This window comes from Coffea arabica, chromosome 6e (assembly GCF_036785885.1).
Source record: "Coffea arabica cultivar ET-39 chromosome 6e, Coffea Arabica ET-39 HiFi, whole genome shotgun sequence".
Lineage (NCBI taxonomy): Eukaryota > Viridiplantae > Streptophyta > Magnoliopsida > Gentianales > Rubiaceae > Coffea > Coffea arabica.
The window spans coordinates 15,248,432-15,275,707 of NC_092321.1; the positions used below are offsets into that span (position 1 = coordinate 15,248,432).

Sequence of the window (27,276 nt, forward strand, 5' to 3'; positions counted from 1 at the left end):
CCCTCTAACATACCAATCTTTAGTTTCTTAACCCAAAAAAAAGGGAAAATCGTTCAAAACATCCCTTACATTTTGTAAAATATCTTTTTTTTAATATATTTTTAAAAGTGTAATTTTACGTCCTTTACAAATTCACATTGGTCAATTTTAGTCCCTATCTAAATTTTTGACTAATTTTTGGTCGGAATCTACCACGTTTCTTACACATGATCATTTTTGAGGGGTAAAATTGTCAAACACATTTCACATAATCTGATCCATAGTCCTTCACATTTTACAAAATGAATTTTTTTGTCCATCACATTTCACAAAATAAATTTTTTTCATCCCTCACATTTTGCAAAATAAAAAATTTTCATCCCTCATTGATTATGTGTGCAATAGTCTTTTCTTTTTTCTGAAAACTCATATATATATATATATACATATATATATGTTTATTTTGATTTCACCTAAACGGTACAAATATCATGTAATATATCTTTATTTAATTTCATCTAAATAAGCTAATTGTAGTTGTAGATTAAATCGAATACAAATATATTACATGCTATTTGTATTGTTCAAGTGAAATCAAATAAATATATACATGAATTTTTTTTTAAAAAAGAAACTATTCATACACATGATCAATGAGAGATGAAAAAATTTATTTTGTGAAATGTGAGGGACGAAAAAATTCATTTTGTAAAATGTGAGGGACGAAAAAATCAAATTATGTGAAATTTGATTTGATAAATTTGCCCCTAAAAAATGATCACGTGCAAGGCACGTGGTGGATTCCGGCCAAAAACTAGTTGAAAATTTAGGTAGGGACCAAATTTGATCAATGTGAATTTGTAAGGGATGTAAAATTACACTTTTAAAAGTGAAGAACGATAAAAGTTATTTTACAAAATGTGAAGAACGTTTTGAACGATTTTTCCAAAGCAAAAAGTAAGATACCAATTAAAATAGAATTTCAATCTCTAGCTCGCTACTATTATGGGAAGATTTTTTTTGGTCATTTATTTATTGACTTGTATATCTCTTAATCATCATTTGTAATCTTAATTCCCTATTAGTTTCGTAGGATGAATCTTGATCACAATCTTATAGGTTTAAAATTCTCATTTCAAACATAATAATCTTTTGTGCTTTCCTACTACACTTTGATAGTTTTCTTAATGAATTTGGGATGGATGGAAGACTTATTCACATCCAAGGCAACTATGTGACTTGTTAAGTTAGATTGAGGTCGAGAATTTAAAGATCATGGGTTCAAATTTCTCTTCTCCCTCTGTGTTTCTAAAATCACACCCCTTACTTGCTAAAAAATACTCCCCTTATTAAAAAAAAGGGTTAATTCCACTTTGTCCCCCCAAACTTTGGACGATTATCCACTTAAGTCCCTAAACTTCAAAATGGGACACTTAAGTCCCTAAACTTATAAATACCTCCCACTTAAGTCCCTGAACTTATAAAATGGGACACTTAAATCCCTAAACCCTTATAAAATGGGACACTTCGACCACCAACAGCATTCAGGATTTGTTAACAATTTTCCTTAAGTGGGAGGTATTTATAAGTTTAGGGACTTAAGTGTCCAATTTTGAAGTTTAGGGACTTAAGTGGATAATCGTCCAAAGTTTGGGGGGATAAAGTGGAATTAACCCTAAAAAAAAAGGGTTAAAAACAAAAAAACCCCGTGGTAAATCTAAAATACAAAAAAGACCCCCGTAGTTTTAAAACATACAAAACGACACCTCATGTTTTGAACTAAATTGTAAACTAATAGAATTTGTTAAATTTAACAGAATCTGTTAAACTTAACGAAAAACTTAACGGAATCCGGTAAACTTAACGGTAAATTTAACGGAATCCGGTAAGTTTAACGGCCGAAACCGTCATTTTCGTTAAGTTTAACGAATTCTGTTAGTTTACAATTTAGTTCAAAACATAAGGTGTCGTTTTGTATGTTTTGAAATCACGGGGGACTTTTATGTATATTAGGTATACCACAAGGAACTTTTTTGTTTTTAACCCTAAAAAAAAGTGACTTGTTAAGTGGTTGACTTCGTAATTACATGATGATAACAGAATTTTGTATAGGGAAATTACTATGTAGATAATATTACATCTAGATAGTACTTTCAAATAAAGTGTTTTTTGTGTATTTTTAATTTTTCTGATGATCATTTAGTTGAGTTAGATATTTATAATCTGTTCCCCTAAACAAACATCCTGCCTCCATCTATTAAAGTTAGTGAAGTTTCATTTTCGTACTGTATACATGCTTTTGCATTTCAATTAGAGAAGAAAACACATTTTGTGTTTAACATGCATGCACTCACGTTATGTTATATAGGGATTTAATATTTAAGAAATTGGCGCCTCCCACTTGAAAAATAGAAACTAATACGACAAATATATGTACTAACACAAATATTCTGTGTACGTGTACTTCTTTACCCGTATATCCTTTTACATACTGAATTTTATTCCAATGCACATAAACTCCAACCAAGAAGCTATGAACAGGATCAACTCGCTTAAATATACGTTTTCTTTGACTTGTATACTTTTTTGGTGTGGGGGGGGGGGTGGAAGGGGGGATTCGTTGGAAGGTTTTGAATTCGGCACGTGTTACTTACAATTCCATTCAATTTATCATCCAATCCAATCCTCCTCCAATTTCGAGTTGTGTACATTGTCAACTGCATCGGGCTAAATAAATAAAAGAATGCTATTCAATAGGGCCAATTCAGTTCAAAGCCACACATGTACGTCGGAGTTCAAAGTGAGTTTAGGGTTTGAATATGCACTGATTTAGTTTAGGCTTCCACAATATTTTAAAGGAGTTGAGTTTGATTAGTACGTCCGAGTTCATTGTGCCTATAGACTACACTATCTAGAATTGTTTCACCTAAAGAATACTTTATAGCCAATGGTAGCTAGAGATTTCACATTGTTAAACTCTCATTAAGTTTATTCTATCAATTGTTGTTTACCCTTCTCAATGATGAACAGAAACGTTACTTCTGTTGACAATAAAGTTTGATTACAATAAAGTATGATACTTCTTCATTAAGTTGGAAAAGCATATTAAAAAAAAAGAGAGAAAGGAAAAGAGTAACATGCCAAACGAGAACAGATAACCTACGTTTCTTGGTTTTTTACAATTAGTTTTTCTTATTGTGATTAATTACTAGGAAACTGATGAATGGGACGTAGAAAATGTCTGGTTCACACACAAACATATGGGCGGCAAAGGACATAAATGGAGGCAGAAAGTAGCCTAACAAGAACAAAAAGGTCCCTAGTCTTCTATCTGTTCCGGCAATTCCTTTGGGATGTGAAAAACTCTGCTCCTCCTGTTCCAACTGCAAGTTGGAAGCCTGTCTTTCTTGCACCAGAAGAACTCCCAAGGTTGAAAATTGCTTATCATTTCAAATATTTTAGGAAGTACAAGGACCCAAAACCGGGACCAAATTCAATTGATGCTTTTACAAATCGATTTTGATACGTGAACAATAAAGATGGGTACTTATTAAGATAGTGAAAGACTATGGTAGGCACTATTCATCTGCACCACCCTATCATAGTTTAGACTTTAATCCCAGTTTATATCTTCATCATTTATGTTCTAACAAAGAATAATTGCTGAGGCCCTCATCCCCAACTTTACTTCCTAGCCAGCAGAAAAAATTGACCATAATTCTTTCTGGATCTATAATCTTATTCACTTTTCGAGATTGCACGAGTGTATAGTATAAATATAAGCTTCGAAAGGCGCGCCACTTGAAACTTGTATTCTGATCATCAAACATATTTGTCCCCTGTACCGCAAAATCCCATGAATAAACAATTCAACACTACGGTTTTCTAAATTGAGAACTACCACAAAAATATGTCTTTATCACAGGTGTATATGTTCTCTTGTAAGTTTTTGCTAACATGATAAAGATCAACCCTGCAAGTGAGCCTAATTATACGTATTAACATGAAGGGATAATTTCAGATACCTCCCTTGAGGTTTTTAACAATTTCATTTAGCTCCCTCCAGGTTTTAAAAATTACACATACCTCTCTTGTCATTTAAAATGACAATACTATCTTTAAATATTTTAATGAAATTTTCTTGTTTGGTATGTTTATACACAGAATGACTTTTAAAATTATTTTTTATTCTATTTCCTTCTTATTCCTTTTTTTTAAATTTTTACCAATAAAATTGTAGAACTACCACTATTACCTATAGTTTCTATTATAACCAAATGTCAAACTAGTGATTTTTTGATGAATTAACTTTATATTGAATCCAATGTTTTTGCTGATCTTTGTTTTTTATATTTTGGTATTAAAACTAACGCTAAATCAAAAGGAAATGGCCCAAAACTACTACTAAATTATAATAATCTCACTACTCAAAAAATTCTTAAACTCTAAATGAATTATTTCAATATTTTTTTCTATCTTATAAATTTAAATCCATAGTAAAATACCATCAAAAGTATTCTATCATAGTGATAAAATTATTATTATAGTTGTTTTATCAAATAGAATGTATAGGCATAAAAATTTGGCACATTTTTCTTATAATTATACTAGATAATCTTATAATTGTATGGAAAAGTAAATTAAAACTCATTACACAAGAGCATTTTTGGTATTCATTTGAAAATTTGACCAAATCAATAATATTTTAAGGTTTTGTTACTAAAACTATCAAATCAAGGGAGGTAAGTGTAATTTTTCAAATCTCAAGGGAGCTCAGTGAAATTGTCAGAAACCTCAGAGGAGGTTTCTGAAATTATCCCTAATATGAATTAAGATCTTTGCATTGTTTAATTTAATATAGTACTATACAGGTATCATAGTGTATGTACATATGTGTATAATCCATACCACAAGCTAGTTACTATCCAAGAAAATGGAGTACAAATCTAAGTGCAAAACAATTTACTGTTTTAAGAATCTTTATAGTAAAATCTTGCAGTTAAACTTATCCTTCAAAAAAAAAAAAACTTATCCCCCGAAAAAAATGGGACGAAGAAGAAGAAGTTCTGGGCTTGTACAAGTTTAGAAGATGGTAAAACCGGGCTCAAAAGTAGCCCATTTAGAACTTTGGTTTTGCCAGCGCAATCTTGTGAGATGTTCAAATACAGGGTCCAATGCTCTTGCTCCAAAATCCCAATCAATCCCACGTGTTAACCATTTTTAACTAGTTAGAACTTCCTTACAAGCTATGAGTCGTTGGACAACTGTGTGCTGGTGATAACAATTTAAACCCAAAACTGAACCAACGGCCCAACTCTCAGATCCCTTGTACTGACAGTTTTTTTGTTCTTTTTTTTTTTTAAAAAAAAAAGCTAGAAAAGAGTGCAAGTGTGATTTAAAAAAAAAAAAGCCATTCAGGATTTTTATTGAGAAATTTTTTTTTTGAAAAAAAAAAGTTTTCCAAACAGAAGTAATTAAGTTTTAATGAGATTATCAGTTTACCTATTGGGGGTAATATGATGGATTAGTAGTATAGAACAATTTTTTCCCAACATAATAGCTTCTGCAAATGATGAGTAAAATTAAGCTTGAATTAATAATTTCCTCTGCTGGGAAGTTTTAACACAAAATATTGGAAACACTATTAAATAATGAATCCAAGCTGAATTAGAATCCCATGCAGGAGAAGAAGTAGTGGAACGTTACGTTGTCAAGAAATGTCCAACAAAAGCCATTATTTCTTGTCTCGAATCACCCAACTCATCCTTCCTTCAAATTGGATTTCACCATAAACAGGCAACTTATTGATGGAAAGGTTTTTGAAGCTGCTTCCCATTCTATTACTTCATAGGTGGACCAAAGTTAGGCTAAATTGGCAAGACATAAATGGACTAAATTCTCAAAATGAGTGATTTTTTTTTTTAAAATTAACTCTCAAAAGATGGCATTTTTCAAGCCTCTTCTCAAAGGATAAAATCCGCAATGCCTTATTTCCTTAAAAGACACGGACATAGAATGTGTTATTTTATTTGTCTAAGCATCTTTAATGTATTCAATGAATGCATTTTTTAAAAGACGCATTAGGTTAATGCATTCTTTTAAAAAATGCATTCTTTCAACTTCTCACTATTTGGGAAAACTTCTTCAAAACTACCAATATTTGAGAATTTGCTCTATCTTATAACAAAACAATAGTCAACTTTTAGTTTTTTTTTTATTTGATAAAATGCCAAATTATGTTCTCTCAATCTTTGTTTGGATAGCTTCTTATTTGCAAAATGTTTTATTTGGTTGCGTTATAAATACATTGTTAGTTTTTTTTATTATTCCAATGATCCTTTTTGTTTCACATACATTACATTACAAAAACTCAATGTTATTATTCAAAAATTTTCAAATAATCTTATATCCAAACACACTTGTTTTATGAATATCTCGAAAGTAAGGCATAATTCATTCAACATGTAGATGAGTTGAAAACTACTTTATATGAAGTGTAAAGCAAATTTGTTTTATCTCTGTCAAATCAAAGTAGCCTTAACTATTGCTTCACATTTAATTTAGTTAATTTAGGTTTTATAAAGTCAACTTCCCGTTCTTTGGTTAATTGCTTTCCAAAATAATTTGTTAGCCATAATAATATTTTTTTAATGGCAAACCCCGTATATGGGGAGAGATGCCAATCCCTTATTTTATTAATAAATAAAATAGATAATACAAGAGTTTAAAGGGAGCCAAAAGGACTCCATAAACTATTGTTCTCAGTCATAATAGTTGTTTTCTTCCTTCATCTAATGGATGATTATTATTGTTTACTTTACCAGTACAAACACAAGAACTAAGTACTGAATAAGGTAAGCATAGAGGCATAAGGTTAGCATACAAAATAGGAAAGCATAAGGTAAGCATACAAAATAGGAAAGGTAGATTCACTATAAGTTTCAAATACTATTATCCACATTCTGAATTATCGTACAATATCATTTGTATGATATTAAAAAAAAATAATATTATGATTTAATGGTAAAAATATTGTGAGTATATAGCAAATTTGGTGGAACATAACGGTATTAAGAATTGTTTATCAAAATTGAATCCATAATTTACCAAAAAGCTCAAAATAAATTCAAAAAAAAGAAAGCTCAAATATATTAAAAAATCAATATATCAAAGAGTTCGTATTTGAATAGTCTTTCTAACAACAATTGGTTAAGGAAATTGAAAATATAAAATATTCTATTAATCAGTAAACAATCAAATTTCACAAAAAAAAAATATACCTAAGAGATGTTATATTTGAGTTAATAGAGTTACACGCAAAGTACTTGAACTATTTCTAGTACATATAAAATTAGTAATTATGCTTTAGACATATATCAAGACGAGGAAGTGATTAATCTTCAATATCATTGAACACTTTTGTATAATTTTGATCGAGTCTTTACTCGCCACTGTAAAGTTCCTTATATTCAATACAAATCACTTAACGTTTTGGGGTACATATATATATATATATAGACACACACACATTCCATCGATGTATATATATATATGTATATATATACACACATATTCCATCGATGAAAGAAAGAACTTAAGATATTGTACTGCTTCAATAGTATCTGAAAAAGAGAGTTGTAAAAGGGAAGAAATTTAGAGGGTGAAAAGAAGGCAAATTACACTAGTAGTTATAACTTGGAATATGTCCTACAGCTCGTAAGTCATCCCAACTTTGAGCATTCGCTTTTGAGGAATATCAAACACCTCATTGCTTTGCCTCAAGTTCCTCTTCAAGAAGTTAAATGCATAATCTATCAAAATCCTTTTCCCTAAGCTAGCTCCTTTTCCTGCCACCACCTCTTGTTCCCCTACAAAATGAACAATGCCTGCACGCCATGCCTCTTCCAGTACTTCAATGTCTCTTTTCACTGCCTCCTGATCATGGTCAACATTTTCACCATTGCCTGATCCATCACTGTCCATTTCTTCATGGTTTCCCTGAGATTCTTCAACAATAGAAAACTTGTAGTCTTCCTTTATAAACTCACCCAGCCTTTCAACTAGCAATTTCTCAAAGGGCTCTTGCTCGTTACGCACATCTGTGTATCCATATCTCACCACACAGCGGAACACATTCAGATCATTAGGCCTTACTCTACGAAAAAGGAACCTCTCTTCCATTGGAACTTTGCTGATAGGCAACGATTTGATGGATACAAAAACCAGGACGGAGGGGAGTGCTGGTACATTTTCGACATAATGCTTAAAAATTGGTGGGATGCCATGGACAAGTTCTGAATAGAAGATTGCAAGCCCAGGCAGACGGTAAGAGTTTGTATCGATGATTACCTCCTTTAGCTTCTCTGGAGAGACCTTGTGATCTAACTCAAAGTAGTACTTCTTCCTATAAACGTAGTTCCAAGTGAACATGATGGACATAAGGAACATCGCAAAAGCTACTGGCAAGTAGCCGCCCTGATCAAACTTGTAGAGAACCGAACTTAGGTAGACAAGCTCCACTGATGCAATGACCAGAACATACAAAATAACAAGAAGAATTTTGGTTTTCCATATCATAATCATGATGAGCACTAGAAATGCCGATGTGAGGGTCATCACGAAAACCACAGCTATCCCTGCATTGAGTAAATGGTACTAGAACATCAGACGCTGAACTAAGATTCGAAAACTTTCTTTCCTGGAAAAAAGGAAACGAGAAAAAAGAAGACCTACCATATGCGTTGCCGATTTTGACTGTATTCTTAAATGCAAGAGTGACAGCTACACAAGCCACCATCAAAAGGTAATTGATTTCGGGTATGTAAACTTGGCCTTCATACTTGCTTGATGTATGAACAATTTTCACCCGAGGAAAGCATCCTAGTGATAGTGATTGTTGGATTATCGAAAAAGTCCCAGAGATCATCGCTTGACTTGCTATGATTGCAGCAAAAATAGCCACCACAAACATTGGCCAATACATGGGACCTGTGTTACAAATTTCGCACCTACTTAGCAATTATAAGCATATAGTTGCCCTTTCCTCCATCCCTGGAAGTCCAATTCTATATTAAGGATAGGTATGGCAATCAAATTTATGAATTGTCATGCATGACTGGCTTCCATGCTTCGTTGAGCCAATATTATTAGGAGCTTTTTATTCATGCTTAATAAAATGTAATGCAATTTCTAATTCGGAAAAGAAAAAGAAAGAAAGAAAAGACAAAAAAAAAAGGATATCTAATAGTCAAATTTATCAACCTGGAATAGACTTGAAGAAGGTATCGGAAACATCTGAGTTGTTCTTGCGAAGATACGCAGCCTGTCCTGTGTATGCTAATATAAGTGCAGGGTAAGTCACAGCACACGTGCTGATTCGTATGGATCGAACACTGAAGTGACCAACATCAGCAAATAATGCTTCAGTTCCTGCATTTTGTGGTAGGTAATTCAGGAAAAGATGTTCAGAGAATAGAGCAACATTTCCTCTTGAGGTATCCAATTCTATGGAGAGAAATACAAGCTGACCTGTTGTACAAAGAACCACTCCCCCAAGGGAAATCCAAGCATTTTTATGATTTCTTCTGAAGTAGTCTAAGATGTATTTTGGGTTCAGAGCTTTGATAACCAGAGGATCATACTTGATGAAGTTGTAGATGCCAATGCCAGCAATGAATATGAACCAAACAAAGATTATAGGAGCGAAAGCGTAGCCAACTTTGTCCGTTCCCATTCTTTGAAACATAAATAGGAAGACTAAAATTCCAACTGATATCCATACAATCCTCTCTACAAGAACAAAACTCAATTTCTTGAGAACAAAATAAGTACCTCAAGCTTTACAAACCCAAAAATAATAAATGATATAGTTACTGAAGTACGAATACAAACCATTGGATTCAACATAGATAAATGCATGTTGCACATGTAAATTTTTTTTAAAATGCAGTATACATACAACACATAGTAATATTGTTGATATTGCAGAAAGAAGGCAAGCAAGAAACACATAGTGATATTATTGATACAACACAAAAGTTTTAAGTTAATTTCTGAGTTCAATAGTACCTTCTGTCATGGCAGAGGTAGCTTCTTTGATCCCTCCTACTGCTGATAAGACTGCATTTTTACAATTTGAATGTCAGAGAACATGTTAATCTTTGACAGTACAAATTGTTCAAATTTCATAAAGTTGAGTGAGGGGAAATTAATCAGTATTATGAGGCCTAGTTGGAAATATAATTCAAGCTGGCTAGAGCTATTGAGATACTCGAGCCCAATAAGGACTACATACGTATGGTTTGCAGTGCCTCAGCAGTTGTACTATCCCACTTACTGCAGCTGAATCAATGGCATTACCCTATTATACATGCGAGTAAATAGTAACTTTCACAGAACCCATGCGCATTTGATTTTTTTTTTTTCTTTGGGATGTTTATTTTTGGGGGATGGGGTTGTTTGGTTGGGGTGGACTCTGAAGGAATTGAAAACCGAACAAAATTTCATGATCAACTTGCTAATGTTGCTGGCAGTTGAGTGGGTCTTGGAAGCAAACTCGAAGGGAATTGAAATCTGATTAAAATTTCATGATCAACTCGCTATTGTTGCTATCAGTTGAGTGGATCTTGGAGACAAAATATACCAGAATTATATTTACAGTACTTATATATTATGTGTCAATCAACTCTCTTTAGGCGAGTTGGCTATCAAATAAAGTACAAAATATCAATAAAATTCAAAAGATATGTAGTAGTGCACTTCTAGAGGTTGAATCCTCTTCCTCTAACCTTCATTGGTCTAGTTGGACCCTCCCCTAGACGGGATGGTATTACGTGCCAATTACATAGGTAGAATAATAGGAATAATACCATGTACCTTTTTGCAGCGCATATGGTACTTATTCATAAAGAGATGTAAAACTGCAAATAGGTAATACTAATTATTTTAGAACAGCTTAAAGTCACACGAGCATGAGGTAAAGGAAGAACGTACCTGAAATTGAAGGAGTGAGAATACCATCCCCAATCACCATGGATGTACCAAGCATTGTGATTATTAGGAGGAAAAATTTGGCAAATTTACTTTTTTCTAGCTTGGATTTGAATATGGATGCTCTTAGCAACCGATGATTTGCCAGCTGAAAAGTCGAAACATCTTGATCTGCTGGTTCTTGACTTGGGATCAATCCAATCTTGGCATGACGACATATCAAAGAATACATTGCGAATGTTCCACCTAAATACACAAGACAAAAAAAATTTTTTTTTTATAGAAATAAGTGATGAAATGGTGTAAATGTTAAAAATTTAAAATGATTATCTCCATTTACAAAAATAAATTTTATCTTTCAATAACTTCCAATAACTTTATTAAAAGTTTCCAACCGAAATAATAATTCCATAGCCACCAGAACTTTGATATTAAAAGTGTCCTTAGTTTAACATTCCCCAAATCTACAGAACAAAGGCGTTTCTTTTCTTCTATGACTATGCATATTTTGGTCACAGAAGCACGTATGCAAGATATCTCTTCAAATCTTCTCAATTATGAGTGACACAAATCTACACTCATTTTCCTACAATAGGAAAAACTACATCATAGAAAACATTATAGACAGTATGTACAATGTCTAAACGTACATCATATACCTTTTTTTTTTTTGGTAACACCAGTTTTTATTTTCCTTGTGAAAACCCTTTCCATTTGTTATTTTCTCTTGAAAAAGAAACTTGCAAGAATTCGTTTCAAACTGCTCTGATGAAGTAAAAACAGCAGCCGAGTGAAGAAAATTCAAAACTTATTTAAAGAAATAGCTGTTAGGTCTTGCCTTCTCCATTGTCGGTTGCGCGTAGCACAATGAATACGTACTTGATGAGCGGGATCAAAGTGATGGTGTACAAAATCAAAGAGAGAACAGCAAGAATATCATCGTTATGGTTAATTCCCCCTGGAAAGGTGCTGGAAAGTACGTATAAAGGCGATGTCCCAATGTCTCCGTAGACCACACCAATGCTTTGGAAAGCCAAATGCAAGGTTACTAACCATCCTCCATTCTTCAAATTGCAATAAATAGCAAGCGAAGAAAAAGGGTTTAATTAGACAAACAATTCCCAAAAAGAACAAAGATAAATCAAACCATATCAATCTCATAAATCTTTAAACCGCAGTATAAATAACTTTTTAATCGTGAAGAATAAATGGTTGAGTTGCTTACCACTCGTACTCGCCTCTGACTCTAAGTTAGAGTAATACAAGCATATTTGTATTTCCATAAAACATAGATGTATTTATATATATTTCAATGGGTAATCGATTTCTTGTTTCTAAACTTTGTGGATCACTTTAAATCATAGATCAAACATATATCGCCCCCAAAAGCGAAAAATTAAAATAAAATAAAAAGAAATTACTGTCTTGGAACAACAAACCTTGGAGCTATGGTGATTAATGGGATGAAGCTTGTTGGCTTCAACGTCCAAGGAGTCATATCTTGAGAATTTCCGGCAAGAAAGTTTCTGCTCTTTGAGCTGTGTTTGGGATGGAGGACTTTCACCACTGCTTATTTCATTGGTGATTTTAGTCTCATGAGTGTTGGTTTCTTGAGTGGCAACCTCTTCAGCAATACTACTAGTAGACATTTTTATCCACGTACAGATTCTAGGAGGAGAAGGGCTGAGAGATTTAGTCAGCCAGGCTGAGGAAGTATCAAGGAAAGAAGAAGCGATTTATATTTACACGCCGTCGCCATGCATGAATGAGCTTTTTTGGGATACCACACGGTTCCTCCGTGGATCAAAACTGCCCATATTTATATCATCAGCAGGATTCATGAGTGGGAAAAAGGTTTTCTCCTTATATGGATTCATTTGGCTAGTGTGGGTTTTTTTTTTTTGGTCATAACGGCACATGTCTAGCCTACTCCTATTCCTACGGGGCGGGGGAATCTACTCTATGGGGAGGCTTAACTGAGTATAACGGCACATGTCTAGCCTACTCCTATTCCTACGGGACGGGGGAATCTACTCTATGGGGAGGCTCAACTAAGTGTAACAGCACATGTCTAGCCTACTCCTACTCCTACTCCTACTCCTACGAGGGCGAGGAAGGGGGGAATCTACTTTATGAGGAGGCTCAAATCTCATATTGAGGCACATTAAGGTGGTGGCCAACTCCTCTAGAGGAAGTTGGTTGGCTGGTTTGGGATTTGACTGAAAAAAGTTTGACTAGTTTTACCTAGTACGCGTACAAGTCGCGTAAAGAAAATTGAATTAACATCATTTATCAACAATTTCGCGAATTAAGCTTGCCGTTTTAATGCTTGGTATGCAATCTTCTTCTTTTCTTTTTTTTTTTTGTCATGTTGTGGAGTAGGTATACAGATATTTTATCACGTCATATGTTTCTAATTTTCGATCTATTTTAGAAATGTCTTTTGTCATTGTTCTTTTCTTGTTATTGCTAAGTTATATAAAGTGTGTCTGGATAGTAAATTACATATGCAAATTTATCTGCTTACATTATAAATATATTTTTTAATCATTCTTTTAATCTCATATACATCACAATAAAGAAGTGCTACAGTATTTTAAAAACAATTATCCCAAATAATCTTCTATCCAAACATACTACTTGTTTTCTTTCTTTTTATGGGAGCCCCGGCACAATTTTGAGGACAATTCAGACTTTTTAGTATGGTAGGTGTACTAATACTTATCTGCAGACACGTACAAAGAAAAAGAAAAGGAAATAGTTATTTGTAGACGCGTTAAAAAAAAAAAGGATTAAATTAGATTTGGTTATTTATGGGGCTTTGCTATCAGGGTGAATGTGTAAAATAGGCAGGTAGAACTTGACAGATATTTACACTTATTGGTACGATTTAGGAGCAGTCAATTCCGAATCCAGTCATTTTTGGCTAATAAATTTGTACCATTAAAAAAGTACAAAAAGGAAAAAATAAAAGAAAATAAATTGGTAGTCAAATTTAACAATTGCTGGTGCCTGGTTGCAAATCTACATTATTTTCGAAATCTCTATGTTTATATATATATAGACATCGTTGTATTAAGCATTTTTTTTTCTTTTCTTCCTTTTTTGTTCTACAGCTAGAGGAAACTGCACACTGGACCTGACTTGACAACTTCTCATTTCACATAAGTTGAAAGTGAAACAAAGAATGTTTAGACTAACTTGTGAAGATTCGAAGAATGAGATTAAAACTTCTCTGTAATTTATAAGCTAATGCATATATAAGTAGTGAAAGATGAAAAAAGAATTAAGAGAAAAACAGCACAAAAACATTATTATATTAGCAATTTATGGATGTATGTCATGGAGATCTCCTACTTATAGTTAGCCATATTGGCATTCTGACCATCTCCTAGGATGAGCAGATAATTAATAACAATAATTCAATGCGCTGTATTTGAATAATTCAAATTCTTACTAGTAAAAAAGTTTGTCATAAGATACTACGTATTATACAATGCTCGAGGAATTAGAGGTTTTGATTCAAATCTTCCTACTCCCTTCCCGCTTCCTAAATCCCACATTTTCCTTGCCAAGAAAGAATGATTGCCTAAAGTACACATCTAATAATATTCTGATTTTGATTTTCAGATGCCAACTCTTTTGGACTTAAGATATCGTGATTCACAGAGAGTGATTATAGCATGCCTTGAAGCGCTTAGGAATTATCTAGCCATAAAAGACAACAATATCAAGAATGGATTCTGGACTCAAAAAAGGAAAAAAAAAAGGGGGGGGGGGGGTGCACACACACACACACACTTTTCTTTTGTATGAATGTATTTTACAGCCTCTTGAGGCCTTTGAAGGCAATTCTTCACCATTTTCCCCAATTTTTTTTTTTTTTTTGCTCCAACCCTAGCTTGTTTTGTGATAAGAATAAAATGGACACATTCCTTTTTTTTTTTTCACACTTCATGGAAGCATTGTTATTTATTCTTCTTTTTTTTTTTACAAAATGCGAGTTTCGGTGTCCCTAGGATCGATATATTTTATATGTTGTAACAATATTATTGGTTGTTTAATTCAATTATAAAAAGTCCAATTAATTAAATGGTTACATCTCTATTTCTTTTGGAAAAATTCATCGTCGCTACAAATTACACTCTTCAAATCCTTACTCATGAGAGTCTATGCCCCTCGAGGGAAGGGTCTATATTGACCAGTCCCTTAGAACCTTGTAAATTGTTTCAAAGCATTTGACCATGGATGATACAAAAAACAACCCTTCCCTGAATTTGTGTTTCAAAATACAGATCATAAGCCAAAAACTTAGAAGCAAAAAAAAAAAAAAGACAAGAAAAGGTTTTACCAGAATTTGTCAAAGTGAAAAAGGTACATTGACTATGAAAATAGTGACTGGCTAGTGGATTAAGTTTAATTAAACAAAGCCGCCATTGACTCGAATAATCTGTCCATTAACCCACTCCCCTGCGTCACTTGCCAGGAAACCAACCAAGGGAGCCACGTCCTCCGTCTGCCCCAATCTTCCAAAGGGATTCATATCCACCACCCTCTTCACCATCTCCTCCGTCTTCCCCTCAAAGAACAGCTCAGTTGCAATAGGCCCCGGGGCGACGCAGTTGGCCGTAATCCCCGTCCCTTTCAGTTCCTTGGCCAGTATCTTCACCATCGACTCCACGGCCACCTTGGACCCCACGTATGCCGCGTACCCGGGGTATAACGCTGCCACCAAGGTCGTCGTCAAGCAAATGATCCTCCCCCCTCCACCGCGCTTGATCCTGTTGGCGGATTCCTTGCAGCACAAGAAAGCCCCCCGAGCATTGACGTTGAAGATGTTGTCGAAATCTTCAATAGTTGTGTTCGCAACAGTGGGATACTTGGGGTCCATGATGCCTGCCGAGTTTACGACTCTGTTTTTAAACTCGGACCGGACCGGCCGGTCCGACCGGGAACTGGCCAAATGTCCGGTCCGAGTTGACCTCAAAAATCGAAATGTAAAAAAATCGGTCAAATCATGTCAAAACCCCGGTTTGACCGGATTTTGACCCGGTTTGACCGGAAAAATAAAGAACCGGGTCAGTTGCAAGCCCCTTCGCTTGGTTTGGTTGGGGAGCTTCGGGCCAGGTACACAGCAGAGAATAAAAGTGGAAGTCCGTAAAGGACAAGCTTGCAGAATCATCGTGTCAGAACTCAGAAGCCATAGACTATTAAGACACTCCTTGTGTTGGATACCAAGATGGGCCCCAAGGTCGGTGGTCCATGATCTCTTTCACTTAATGATGGAAGAAAACACACAGACACATATTATATCAACCACGACTACTTCATTTAACTCACAGACTCTCTTTTTATCCGCCGAGGTTGGCACCAATTTCAGGTTTAACCAATTCACTCTCCTTTTTTTTTTATTTTTTTTTGAAAGGTCAAAATATTTTTAATATTATGTTTTGATCCTTAGGTTATTAAAAATTATTAATATATCTCAAATATTTCATACTTTATAAATGTTGTCTTAAAGTTTGGTATTATTTTTCAATTAAATCCATAATTTTAATTCTAAACTTGTTAATGCTCATTAAAAAATATAAATTGCTACTTGATTGTTCTAATTTCTTTGTATTTTTTTGTTAAATATATTTGAAATATCAAATATAAATGAATATACTTTTATTAATATTAACATGTTATTAGGTATTTTACATATAATATTTTAATTTGTAAATAATTTTTATTTATGACGTCATCCGGTTCAACCCCGATCGAACCCGGTTGAACCCATTGACCCCTGACCCTTGACCTCGATCGAGTCGATACCCGGTCCGGTTTTGAAAACATAGGTTTACGAGGATGTGGACAGGGGAGTTGAAGGCTGACTCCGCAGAGTCGAAGAGGGTCTTGACCTGAGTAGGGTCTGAAATGTCGGCTTTGACGGTGATGGCACGGTTGGTGGAGTTACCATTGATTTGGGAAGCGACGATATTGGCTTGAGTAGGATTGGAGGAGTAGTTGATTACGAGTCTGGCTCCGAGTGAGGCTAAATGGAGGGCTATGGCCTTCCCGATTCCTCGGGAGCTGCCAGTGACAATGGCTACTCGGTCTTGGAGAGGGAGGGATTGTGTAGAATGAGCAGTTCCTTCAGCCATGGAATTGGATTTTAATTGGAGGCTGCCTATAGCTAATAGCTACCTAGTGAGTTACAACTGCTACAGCTGGAAGTGATTGGAAAGAAAGAAGATCCCAAGCAGCTACATATATAGAGTTAGAGGTTGAGGCAGTAGGAGGGAGCCATGCAGGGAGCTGGATGTTTCCGAATTTGTATTCGGTTATTATTATTCGTAGCAAATTGAATCGGACTTGTCTTGACTTTTGATAATTGAACGATGATCTGTTAGCTTCAGTCGTCACTGCTAAGGTCACCAAATGCAAAGAGTTGGACCATTCTGCCCTTCAGTATTATATAACAGTGCAAATTATTGAAACTGGGAGAAACAGAAAACAAGGACTGAAAAAAGTCCAATCTGGACAGATAGTCAAATAGATTGTTTGGATGAGAGGTTGTTCGGAATATTTATTTGAAATAATTATTGTAGCATTTTTTCTGATGTGATGTATATAAGATAAAAAAGATGGTTGAAAATTGTGTGTATGATGCAAGTAAAACAAAATTTGAGATTTTTATTTGAAACTCTTGCAATCCAATGACTCCCTACTTGACAGGACTTATTATATAAAGGCTCATGAAAAAGAACCAATTATGAAAAGGTTATAGCAGTTTTTTGTTGAAGCTTAGACTAAATGTTCTGGGACAAACAAATTCTGGTCTTAGACAATTTTGAACCCAGTCTTGAGAACTTGCATTCGAATATAGAGTTTCTAAATTATACTCCCTCCGTTCCACTTTGATAGTCCTGTTTTTCTTTTTCGTCTGTTCCAAATTGTAGTCCACTTTCCAATTGAAAAATGTAATTGTATTTTAATTTTCCTCAAATACCCTTATTCAATGTAAGTTGTTGTTACTATAAACTTATCCCATTTAATGAGAGTTGATTCTTTTTTTACCATCAATTCAAGTTCCCATAAAGTTGTACTCTAATTAATGTGAGGGCATTTTAGAAAAATAGCTACCTAAATTGATTGTTCCAACAAAGTTAACTACTCTTTCTTAAACTATGTGAAAAAAGAACTAGAACTATTAAAGTGGGACGGAGGGAGTATCTTATGTATTTGGACGCTAGTTTCAAAACAACTTAACTTTGCTACTACTGTACTAATGTGCATTTAATTTGGTAGGTATGCATGAACTTAAGGGCCTTGAAATTAGAGAAAAAAGATAAGTATCATAACTAGTTGTATCACCAATGCCATGTCAAGCTCTAGTCTTTTTTTTTTTTTTAACTCCCTGTTGAGTAATTTCTGATACTTTTTCTTCATCTAGTTTTTTTTTTTTTTTTTGGAATGTCATATGTTTTGTTTTATTCTTCTTTCCCCGTCCTTTCGTCTTACAACCATACCCTCTCCTTCCTTACCCGGGCCACCACAACTATTAGCAGTTTCTTTCCAATGAACCCATCTGTATTACAGGACATTTGGATTATCCTTGAACCACAAATAAATTTGACAAAATACTTAGAAATCAAATCCAAATAAAAAGTTACATATTGCTTTGAGCTAATTTTATATACACGTACAGTGTCTACATTATTACGGTTGAATACATGACACATATAAATTTTAAAATTGAATTTAAATTTGAGTTAATTATCATATATAAAATAGTGAAAATGTATAAACCATCAGTGCATAAAAGATTTATTCTATTATTTTGTCCACCTAAATAATATACCATTAGTAGATATATCTCTTTGTTGTTAGGATGGCCTCTTTGTTCCACAAGTATACATGTGTTTCTGGTCTTGAGTTGTATCTCTGTCTTGAAGAATAAAAGAAAGGAGTGGGATGAGGGCATAGGAATAGCCAGGGGAAGGGAGAGCAGAAGGAGATGAATTTTTCGGGAAAGAAAGTTATGGGAGGTGGAGGGTGGCTGCTGGTCTATATCAAGGTTGAAGGACGAAAGGCAAATATTGATTGAGAAAGGGACATAGATGAGTTTAATTGAGAAAATTCTACATCATTTTTCTACATGGGAGCAATGCTAACATGGGCCGTTTGGCACCTTTTTGTTTTTTACATATTTATTTTAGATTTCAATTTAGCTATAGAAACTTGTTGAAACACCCCAATTTCTAGAAAAGACATGTTCTAAAGTACTTAAAAACACACATTTATTTTTCTTTTCTACCACCACCCTCCATAACCATTTCTTCCACCCCACCTTATTTCACCACTTTCGTTGCTTGCCACCACCTCTATTATTGCCAGCTTTTCCTTTCTCTCCTTCCTTCTCCTTTCCAAACAAACCTCTTCTCCATCACTACCCACCAACCCCTCTCTCTTTCTTCCCCTTCCCATCTTCCTCCCTAGCCCCCCTCCTCCTTTTCTCTCACCCCTTCTCCCTTTCCTCTCTTCTCGTCCTCTCCTTCCCCTACCACCAACCTCTCCTCTCTCTTTTCCGTTCCCTTCTCCTCCTTCATCTTTTCCTTTCTCCATCTAGTTGATGACCAAATCTAAGATAGACATGGTTGAGCGTTCGATTCTGAGACCTACCACCAATTTTTTTATCTCATTTCTACCCTTTAATTGTGTTCAACTTCACATAAATTTTTCCAAACAACAATATATTCATCCCACCTAAGGGTATAGAAGAAAAGAACTCATGTTATATGAGTACTAATTGAACATTATCTTCTAAAACTATGACCTGATTGCATGTGCCTCCTATACTTTCAATAGTGACATTTTACTATCATGTACTCTAAATTTGTTGAAATCAAAATGGTTTCACTGCTTATTTAAAACTTAAAAGATATGTTAGCGGTTCTTCCAAACACACGAAACGAGGTAGATATAGTTAACCTTGACTATTTCAAAAAGGAAGTATATTTGGAGAGCTAATGAGCAAGTTTATTCTAAGTGATTTCATTACGGAAAACCACCGTATCGTAGTTTCTCACTACAAAAATAGGACAAGAGTGATATTTTCTTTTTCTTTATATTAACTTATGTGTAGGATTTAGGTTATATGGGATGCACAATTGCTTTCCTAAAATAAACTTTCACATTTTGTTTATTTAGTTAGAGTTCGCATTCTTCCTTTTCGAGTTAAAAAGTAACAAGACAAGGCTAAAGAGGCAAAATAAAATAAATTAGGCACAAAAAGATTGAGTAAGGAGACTACAACAAAATCAATTAGGCCCTATCAAGAATGACAGAGTGTGGATTTAGATTATACGTAGCTTTGGCACAATAATCTTCGTAACAATAACTCGCTCATAGGGGCTTTTGGCAGTTTTCTAAACCTTACGAGGTTTTCATAAAATTTGGTCCAACTCTAAGGGTCGAAACGCAGTTAAGCCAAGAACCGAAAAAAAAAAAGTCAATAAATAGAAGAAAAAGAAATGACGGTTTCTCTTTTGTAAATAGCAAAGTGTAACTCAAAATCAAATCCCCAACAAATGGAAGTCCCAAATGTTTCTCGTTCCCAGCCACTGCCATGAGATGTTACCTCTTCCCCCGAGCTCACCCTGTCCGCCGGAGACCCAGAGACCCAAAATAAAGCCAATCTCTCTATCATTAGTTTACCATATCCTCTGACAAAACCCCATTAAAACCCTAATGTAGAGCAACTGCGTTGAGTCAACCAATGATCTAAGGATTTTCTACAGCTTTCTCAGGTGAATTCCTTGACAACCCACTAATCCAAATTTCGTTCCCGTCCAACCCTTTTTAATGTTTTTCGTTAGTTCCTTCAAAGTTCGTTTCTCTTTTCAATTATGCCTATTTTATGCAGATATAAAGAGATAATTATTTTTTTCTTGTTGATATTTTTCTTTGCAAAATTTGAACTTCGATGGAAAGATAGATAGGATGACTCAGCCATCAGTGATCTTGGCAACTTCAAGCTATGATCATACAATTAGATTCTGGGAGGCAAAAAGTGGGCGTTGCTATCGGACTATCCAGTACCCGGAATCTGTAAGCATTACAAAGTTCTTGCCTTTCATTTTAAAGTTGATCATTTTTTTTTCGTTATTCGCAAACAATGTCTCTATGTTTTATATCTTTTAGAATGTATGTTTCGTACATTTATGTGTATGAAAGTTGTGAAATTTAGGTGACTAATTACCTAATATTACAAGAGTTAATAAGCTTGAATGTACTTCTTGGACAGCTGTGTATATTTCTTGTATGCATCTTCTTGAGCAAGAATGCTTTAGTATCGAGAAAAAGAAGAAAAGCCTGAGCAGTATCTCTTGTTATGGTTTCCATGTGCTATATGGGATGGCATTACTGATTGAATAATCTTTGAGCTTATTTTATTTTGATATTTGAAATTGGTTGATAACTCGTCTATTTGTTGTTTTTGGTATTCCTCATCTCTTGTTTGGTATTCCTGTTATTGGTTATATTTTTATACTTTCCATAATTATTTGTCTTTTACTAAATCAAATACTAGATCAGTCAATAACTGCGTAACATAGACAAGATGTTTGCAAAGTTAAGGTGCATATTGGCAACCCAAAGCACCAATCAGATGTGGATAAGCAACCAAATCAAATAATGAAGTGAGCCTACCCATAATCCCAATGAATTTCGTTTCATCCTTTGATTCCAAAACTGGTTAATGAAGCATTAATGGAAAGTCAGGTATAAGAGCATATCAGTGGCAGGGAAATATTTGCCTAAAAATGGCTGGTCTATATTCTAACTGTTGCAAACACCATAAACAAAACAGGACACCGTATTGAGACTTTTGATCCTCTAAATGCTTCTTCTGCAAGCTTCTGTGCCAAATTAATTATTGGGTAACATGCCTTTACTTCTTGAATGTTGATGAAGACATTACATCAACCAAGATTCTACTCTTTTTTTTGAGCTACAGGAAAATTAAATATCAATTGGAGACACACATTATTCACTTTTACGTGTGCAACACCTGTGGGGCCTCTCTCTCTCTCTCTCTCTCTCACTGAATTATAGTTTCCTGAGATACCAAATTTTGGTAGGTTGGTTGCTATACTTTGAAGAGTTGCAGTAGCAAATGTTTAAGTAGGGAACCTTTAGATTACTTCCTGAAATCTTTTTCCCAGACTTTTTGGCTTATTGCTGTACCCTTTTTGTTTTGAGATATAACTTCTGGTCTAGAAAAAATTTAGAGGTTTATATTCTGAAAGCATAAGATATTTGCTGAAGCCTGTTGTTTATTTACTGCTTTGTGGACGCATGTTTTATTCATAGCTAATCTTCAAAATGACAGGCTAAGAACTGGAAATAATTGTATAAATCCTTTTGTTGCCTAAAGAGTACCGTAGATACTGGACTTCCAATTATGAACTTATAATGGTGTTGTGGAATCTAATGAATCAGTTTTATTTCTTCAGCAAGTGAATCGGCTTGAGATTACTCCAGATAAACGGTTTCTGGCTGCTGCAGGAAATCCACATATTCGACTGTTTGATGTTAACTCCAATAGCCCGCAGCCTGTATGTTTCTAATGACCTTTTCTTATTTGGCTTCATCATTCTATCTCTCTCTTTTATGAATCCGTTCAGGGGTATTCTGTATTTATAGGTGTATTTGAAATTCTATTCTGGTCTATGGCAGGTAATGAGCTATGATTCACACACAAATAATGTTATGGCAGTGGGATTTCAATGTGATGGGAATTGGATGTATTCTGGATCTGAAGATGGGACAGTAAAGATATGGGACTTGAGGTACATTTAATATGCAAAAATAACTTCTTGAATTGTTTATTTTGATGTCCTTTCCTCTTATATGGAAATTAGACCAGTGATCACTCTGATTGTTATTATAGGGCACCAGGCTGTCAAAGAGAATATGAAAGTCGTGCAGCTGTGAATACAGTTGTTTTGCACCCGAATCAGGTGATGTATGAGAATTTTTTATGGTAAAAAGTTGCAGATATTGTCTGAATTTCTCATACTCACATTTGTTCCCTAATGTTGGTGGTGGCAAATTACTGATTTTTCTTATCTTTGTGATAGTTTATGATTTAATTGCTTGTCTAAATATTGTTAATCAGGAGTTCAGCATTGTTGGCAAAGTTTTCCTTTTTCTTTCATCTGTTCTTGAAGTCAGTGTTAAGTTTGGACTGGCAAAGGCTTTGTTGGCACTTTTAGGGTCGTAATGGATAGACAGATATTTTACTTGATAAACTTGTTCAACATGTGATGGGCATGATATCCAACTTTTATGTGACTTTTATTAACCCCCAACTTACAGTTTAGGAGGTTAGGGAATCATTTGGACTTTCGTTTTGCCCTTAGAAATTGAAAATTTGATGTGGAGGTATTCTATGTGGAATATAGCTTTGGCTATCAATAGTTTTGACCTCTACAGGAATGATTTGCATATTCTATCAATACCCTCTCCCTGGTTCCTCGCACACCAACCCAAAAAAAAAAAAAAACACGCACGCACATAGAAAAAGGACCAATGGCATAAGTATGGAAACATTAGAGCTTCACAGTGATCGCTGATATCTGATTTGATCTGTGGCTGGTCGGTAGAATGCTGTTGCATCTTTGAACCAAGAAGGTAGTTATTTGTGGTGCATCCTAGTGTTGGATATTGAATTTCACTTGTAACTCTTCGATCTGGTGTACTGCACGACTGATGGTTTGCACTAGGATGAAGTCCTTGAATACTGTACTCAATGTTCCATCGCTATAAGGTCAACTTTTCCTGTGCATGCAAGGTGCTGCTTTGGCTTGCTACTCCTTTAGCTGACTCTGATGATTTGAAATTGTAGACTGAGCTGATATCAGGGGACCAAAATGGCAATATACGTGTCTGGGACTTGACTGCAAATTCATGCAGCTGTGAGTTGGTATGTTGGCTGTTCTGCTTCTTAGTAATTATTTGGATAACAGTCACCTGTTATGCTTGCCATGAGCGTGTCAGAATTTGAGAATCAATTTTTGCTTTCTGGCTTAGTTTTTATATATGGTTCCATCGAAAAAAAGGTGTGTAGATAAAATTTCCTAAACTTGTGGCCAACTGGCTAAACTGATTCAGGGAGTTTAAAGCCATTCCTTTTGCAATTTAAGCTCTCTCTCTCTCTCATACATGCGTATTATGTTTCTTTAGTTGATTTCCATACGACTTTTCTGATCTCAGGTTCCTGAGGTGGATACCGCTGTGCGATCGTTGACGGTAATGTGGGATGGAAGTCTGGTGGTCGCTGCAAACAATCGTGGAACTTGTTATGTGTGGCGCTTGTTGCGAGGCACCCAGGTATCTTCATCAGATTTTTACTGTTGTTAGTTTTTTCCCCCCTTTCTTTTGGTTCACAACCATTAGATTATTACCTTGTTCTTCCATAAGAAGCACTATGCAGCCTACCGTTAGTGACTCATGTGGACTTTTTGTTGCAGACTATGACCAACTTTGAGCCACTACATAAGTTACAGGCTCATGATGGCTACATCCTTAAATGCCTTCTTTCCCCTGAGTTTTGTGAGCCTCACCGGTATCAATTTTAAATTACATTTCCTGTCACACACACACACACCCCATTATGTTTATATATAGATATACATGGACACGCACAAACACACATACAAAAAACACATGTATACATATACATAGAAAGGGTTTTCTCATGATACTTTAGTTTTCAGTTTAATATTCTCTTTACATAGAAAGGGCAACTTTAGTTTTCAGTTTAATATTCTCTTTACATAGAAAGGGCAATGTACGTTCGTGTCTCTTCTAGTTTATTTTGTACTCTTCTTTTGACAGGCTACGCTTTCAGGTATTTGGCCACTGCATCATCTGATCACACTGTCAAGATATGGAATGTTGATGGCTTTACTTTGGAGAAAACATTAAGAGGTCTGGATCAACAACTGATTGAAACGTCTTTTTCATTTTTTGCAGTCATATGGACCTTTCAATCTAGCTGTTACAATATTTTTCTTGCTCTTCTGGTTGTTAGGGCATCAGCGCTGGGTTTGGGACTGTGTTTTCTCTGTTGATGGTGCTTATCTCATCACAGGTAATCACATCAGAAGTGAGCGGATACTGGCGTATGTTTAGTTACCTGAATGACAACATTCTTGATCATTAGCAGCCAAGAAGGATATAACCACAAACTTTTTTACTTTTTAGGTCTCCATGAATGACCTGACCTTATCCTAACTCTGTTTGACAGTATGGTGCCACAAGGGCTTGTATACTTATATTGTGGGAAAAAGTCTTCAGCCACTAATCCTTATACCATGCCATTTCTAAAACTACCAGCATTATCTGATTCCTACTAAAAATGCTTTGTGCTCTTGAAGTTTCTTAACTCCTCCATGTGATATAATCTTCTGATGGCTTGAACATGTATGAGTTTACTTTTTCCCCTTTTATGAAAATATTAAAAGAAAGGCTTATTTAGTTTTTGGATATTGGGAATTGCAAGTTTTTGGTTGAGACTTGGGGTTGAAGGAGCTTCTTGCCTTATTTATCTGCCTTATCGTGTTAATGACTTTATATAATCTTCAAAAAATGCAGCTTCCTCTGATACTACAGCTAGATTATGGTCAATGGCTTCTGGTGAAGATATCAGAGTATACCAAGGGCATCACAAAGCAACAGTATGTTGTGCTCTCCATGATGGTGCAGAACCTTCTTCTTAGTGTCTTCCTTCTTAGATCTCCTATTTGCAGCGAGACTTGTCCATGCATGCCATGGGGATTCTTTTAATCTTTTTTTCTTTTCCCTTTTCTTGTTCTGTAATTTCCATTTTTTAATTGAACATGTTTTCACAGTCATAATTACACATTTACCTTGGCTGCTGTGTAAATATTATCCATTTAAAGCTCACCTAATATATTCATGTGCGTGCCATGCTTTTATGCATTTGATTTATAGGCTTTGCTCATTGGAAAATTGCTATTAGTCATTTCTTGTAACCTTTAAGCTATGCATCCGGGCAGACAGGTATTGAGTGGCAGTTTAAACCTTGCCACCAGATGCATGCTTAAGGGCGAATTTTCTACACTGTTGGGTTCAAAATGGTTTATAAGGCTAAGTGCTTCCATTTAATTTTTAGGTCAACGATAGAATTAGATCAACATTCGGCATAAAACACTAGAGAAGCTGTAACCGTGCACAACTGTTACGGTGCCTAAACTAACTAGCCAATACGACGATGTTAAGTATTAGCTGCATTGTCTTTGGAATTCATAGAACCAATGCAGTAGAGGATCACAGCAATCTTCTATGCTTCTACCCTTGCTCACTTAGCGGCGGAGGCACATTTAGGTAGAGGATCTAGCTCACTAGCATAGGCTGACGGCTGACCGAATGGCTTTAAAGAAAAATGCATTCCCATAATTCTCCATTCAGCATATCAGTATTTCATTCCTAGCATCACTGAACCCATTTTCCATTTTAGTCACAGCCAATGGGCTAGAATCGAGTAATCAGCAACTTGCACTCTTCTTGTTTGTTCTTTTTTTTTTTTAGAGTAGTACGAAAGACCAGTACTTGATAGTCTAAGAGGAGTTTGCAAAACGAGGCAGACAGAAACCTCTACGGTCATCTTCTAATAACTTAGAAATACAAGAAGGTTTACAAGGGAAATTAATGAAAACTAGCTCATCCTTTGCACCCATTCTTGCCAAAAAGTCTGCACATTTATTTGCTTCTCTGCAGATGTTTAATAGAGGCAGTCCGGAAGTTCTGCATAATCGTCCTGCAATCAGAGATAATAGAGAAGAGTTCATGATTGTTAGCATGTGAATCCTTGCTAAGCTCGACAATCTGTAAATTGGAGATATCTAAGGATTGAGCTAAAATGAGTCCGTCTTTTAGTGCAGAGTTCAGCAGCAATCTTTGAGGCAATTCCCATGTTTCTGCAGAATCCTTCCACTCATTCACCAATGTAATTGCGAATTAGTCCACTTGCACTAGCTTTACCTGGATTTTCCAAGGATGATCTTCCGTCAGTGTTAAATTTATAAAAGAAGAGGTTCTAAAGGTCCCCATTTAATGATGATTTGCTGCTGCTTCTTTACAACACCCGAATTTATTGGCCCCAAAAAAAGTTACTCTTGATGCCAAAGCAAGGTTGATCTAGAAGGAATCTTTCATCATAGATTGAGGTTTGAAAAAAAGTTTATTCCTTTGTTTCCAAAGGATCCAGCATCCAAAGGCAATAATTGTGCCCCA

At 35.1% G+C, this 27,276-nt stretch overlaps 3 protein-coding genes across 6 annotated transcripts; 1 reads left to right on the forward strand and 2 right to left on the reverse strand.

Annotated features, from left to right (window-relative positions):
- Positions 1-7,560: 7,560 nt before the first annotated feature.
- On the reverse strand, positions 7,561-12,754 carry LOC113695484 (potassium transporter 5). The gene is made up of 8 exons (XM_027214601.2): positions 12,408-12,754; positions 11,807-12,032; positions 10,972-11,214; positions 10,048-10,098; positions 9,508-9,768; positions 9,241-9,408; positions 8,713-8,967; positions 7,561-8,615 (listed from the first exon to the last, which is right to left on the reverse strand). The coding sequence occupies exons 1-8, from the start codon at positions 12,615-12,617 to the stop codon at positions 7,687-7,689; spliced, it is 2,343 nt and encodes a 780-aa protein (XP_027070402.1). The 5' UTR covers positions 12,618-12,754; the 3' UTR covers positions 7,561-7,686.
- A 2,463-nt stretch (positions 12,755-15,217) lies between these two features.
- LOC113694618 (NADPH-dependent aldehyde reductase-like protein, chloroplastic) lies at positions 15,218-17,240 on the reverse strand. Its single transcript, XM_027213459.2, has 2 exons — positions 16,815-17,240; positions 15,218-15,892 (listed from the first exon to the last, which is right to left on the reverse strand). The coding sequence occupies exons 1-2, from the start codon at positions 17,112-17,114 to the stop codon at positions 15,389-15,391; spliced, it is 804 nt and encodes a 267-aa protein (XP_027069260.1). The 5' UTR covers positions 17,115-17,240; the 3' UTR covers positions 15,218-15,388.
- A 3,190-nt stretch (positions 17,241-20,430) lies between these two features.
- Positions 20,431-25,962, forward strand: LOC113697181 (target of rapamycin complex subunit LST8). 4 transcript variants are annotated; one of them, XR_011816976.1, is made up of 11 exons: positions 20,431-20,762; positions 20,951-21,063; positions 22,470-22,571; positions 22,693-22,805; positions 22,907-22,976; positions 23,864-23,941; positions 24,232-24,348; positions 24,489-24,583; positions 24,856-24,948; positions 25,052-25,111; positions 25,615-25,962. XR_011816976.1 is itself a non-coding variant. In XM_072055419.1 (11 exons), exons 2-11 carry the CDS (start codon positions 20,956-20,958, stop codon positions 25,737-25,739), a joined length of 948 nt encoding a protein of 315 aa, XP_071911520.1. In that variant the 5' UTR covers positions 20,431-20,762; positions 20,951-20,955; the 3' UTR covers positions 25,740-25,962. The 4 variants fall into 4 exon arrangements, 2 of the variants coding, with proteins under 2 accessions (XP_071911520.1, XP_071911521.1); XR_011816974.1 differs by having other exon boundaries at positions 24,489-24,570; positions 24,869-24,948; XM_072055419.1 differs by having other exon boundaries at positions 24,869-24,948.
- Positions 25,963-27,276: the final 1,314 nt, after the last annotated feature.

Bases quoted from the DNA above. Each gene is read 5' to 3' on its own strand.
- LOC113695484 (XM_027214601.2), bottom strand. From the start codon at position 12,617: ATGTCTACTAGTAGTATTGCTGAAGAGGTTGCCACTCAAGAAACCAAC. The intron at 11,215-11,806 runs GCAAGACCTAAC...TTGTGTATTTAG, and splicing joins CGCAACCGACAATGGAGAAG to GTGGAACATTCGCAATGTAT. The intron at 10,099-10,971 runs GTACGTTCTTCC...GTAAAAATGCAG, and splicing joins TCTCACTCCTTCAATTTCAG to TCTTATCAGCAGTAGGAGGG.
- LOC113694618 (XM_027213459.2), bottom strand. From the start codon at position 17,114: ATGGCTGAAGGAACTGCTCATTCTACACAATCCCTCCCTCTCCAAGAC. The intron at 15,893-16,814 runs GTAAACCTATGT...GTCCGGTCCGAG, and splicing joins ACTCCCCTGTCCACATCCTC to TTTAAAAACAGAGTCGTAAA.
- LOC113697181 (XM_072055419.1), top strand. From the start codon at position 20,956: ATGACTCAGCCATCAGTGATCTTGGCAACTTCAAGCTATGATCATACA. The intron at 23,942-24,231 runs GTATGTTGGCTG...TTCTGATCTCAG, and splicing joins ATTCATGCAGCTGTGAGTTG to GTTCCTGAGGTGGATACCGC. The intron at 25,112-25,614 runs GTAATCACATCA...CAAAAAATGCAG, and splicing joins TGGTGCTTATCTCATCACAG to CTTCCTCTGATACTACAGCT.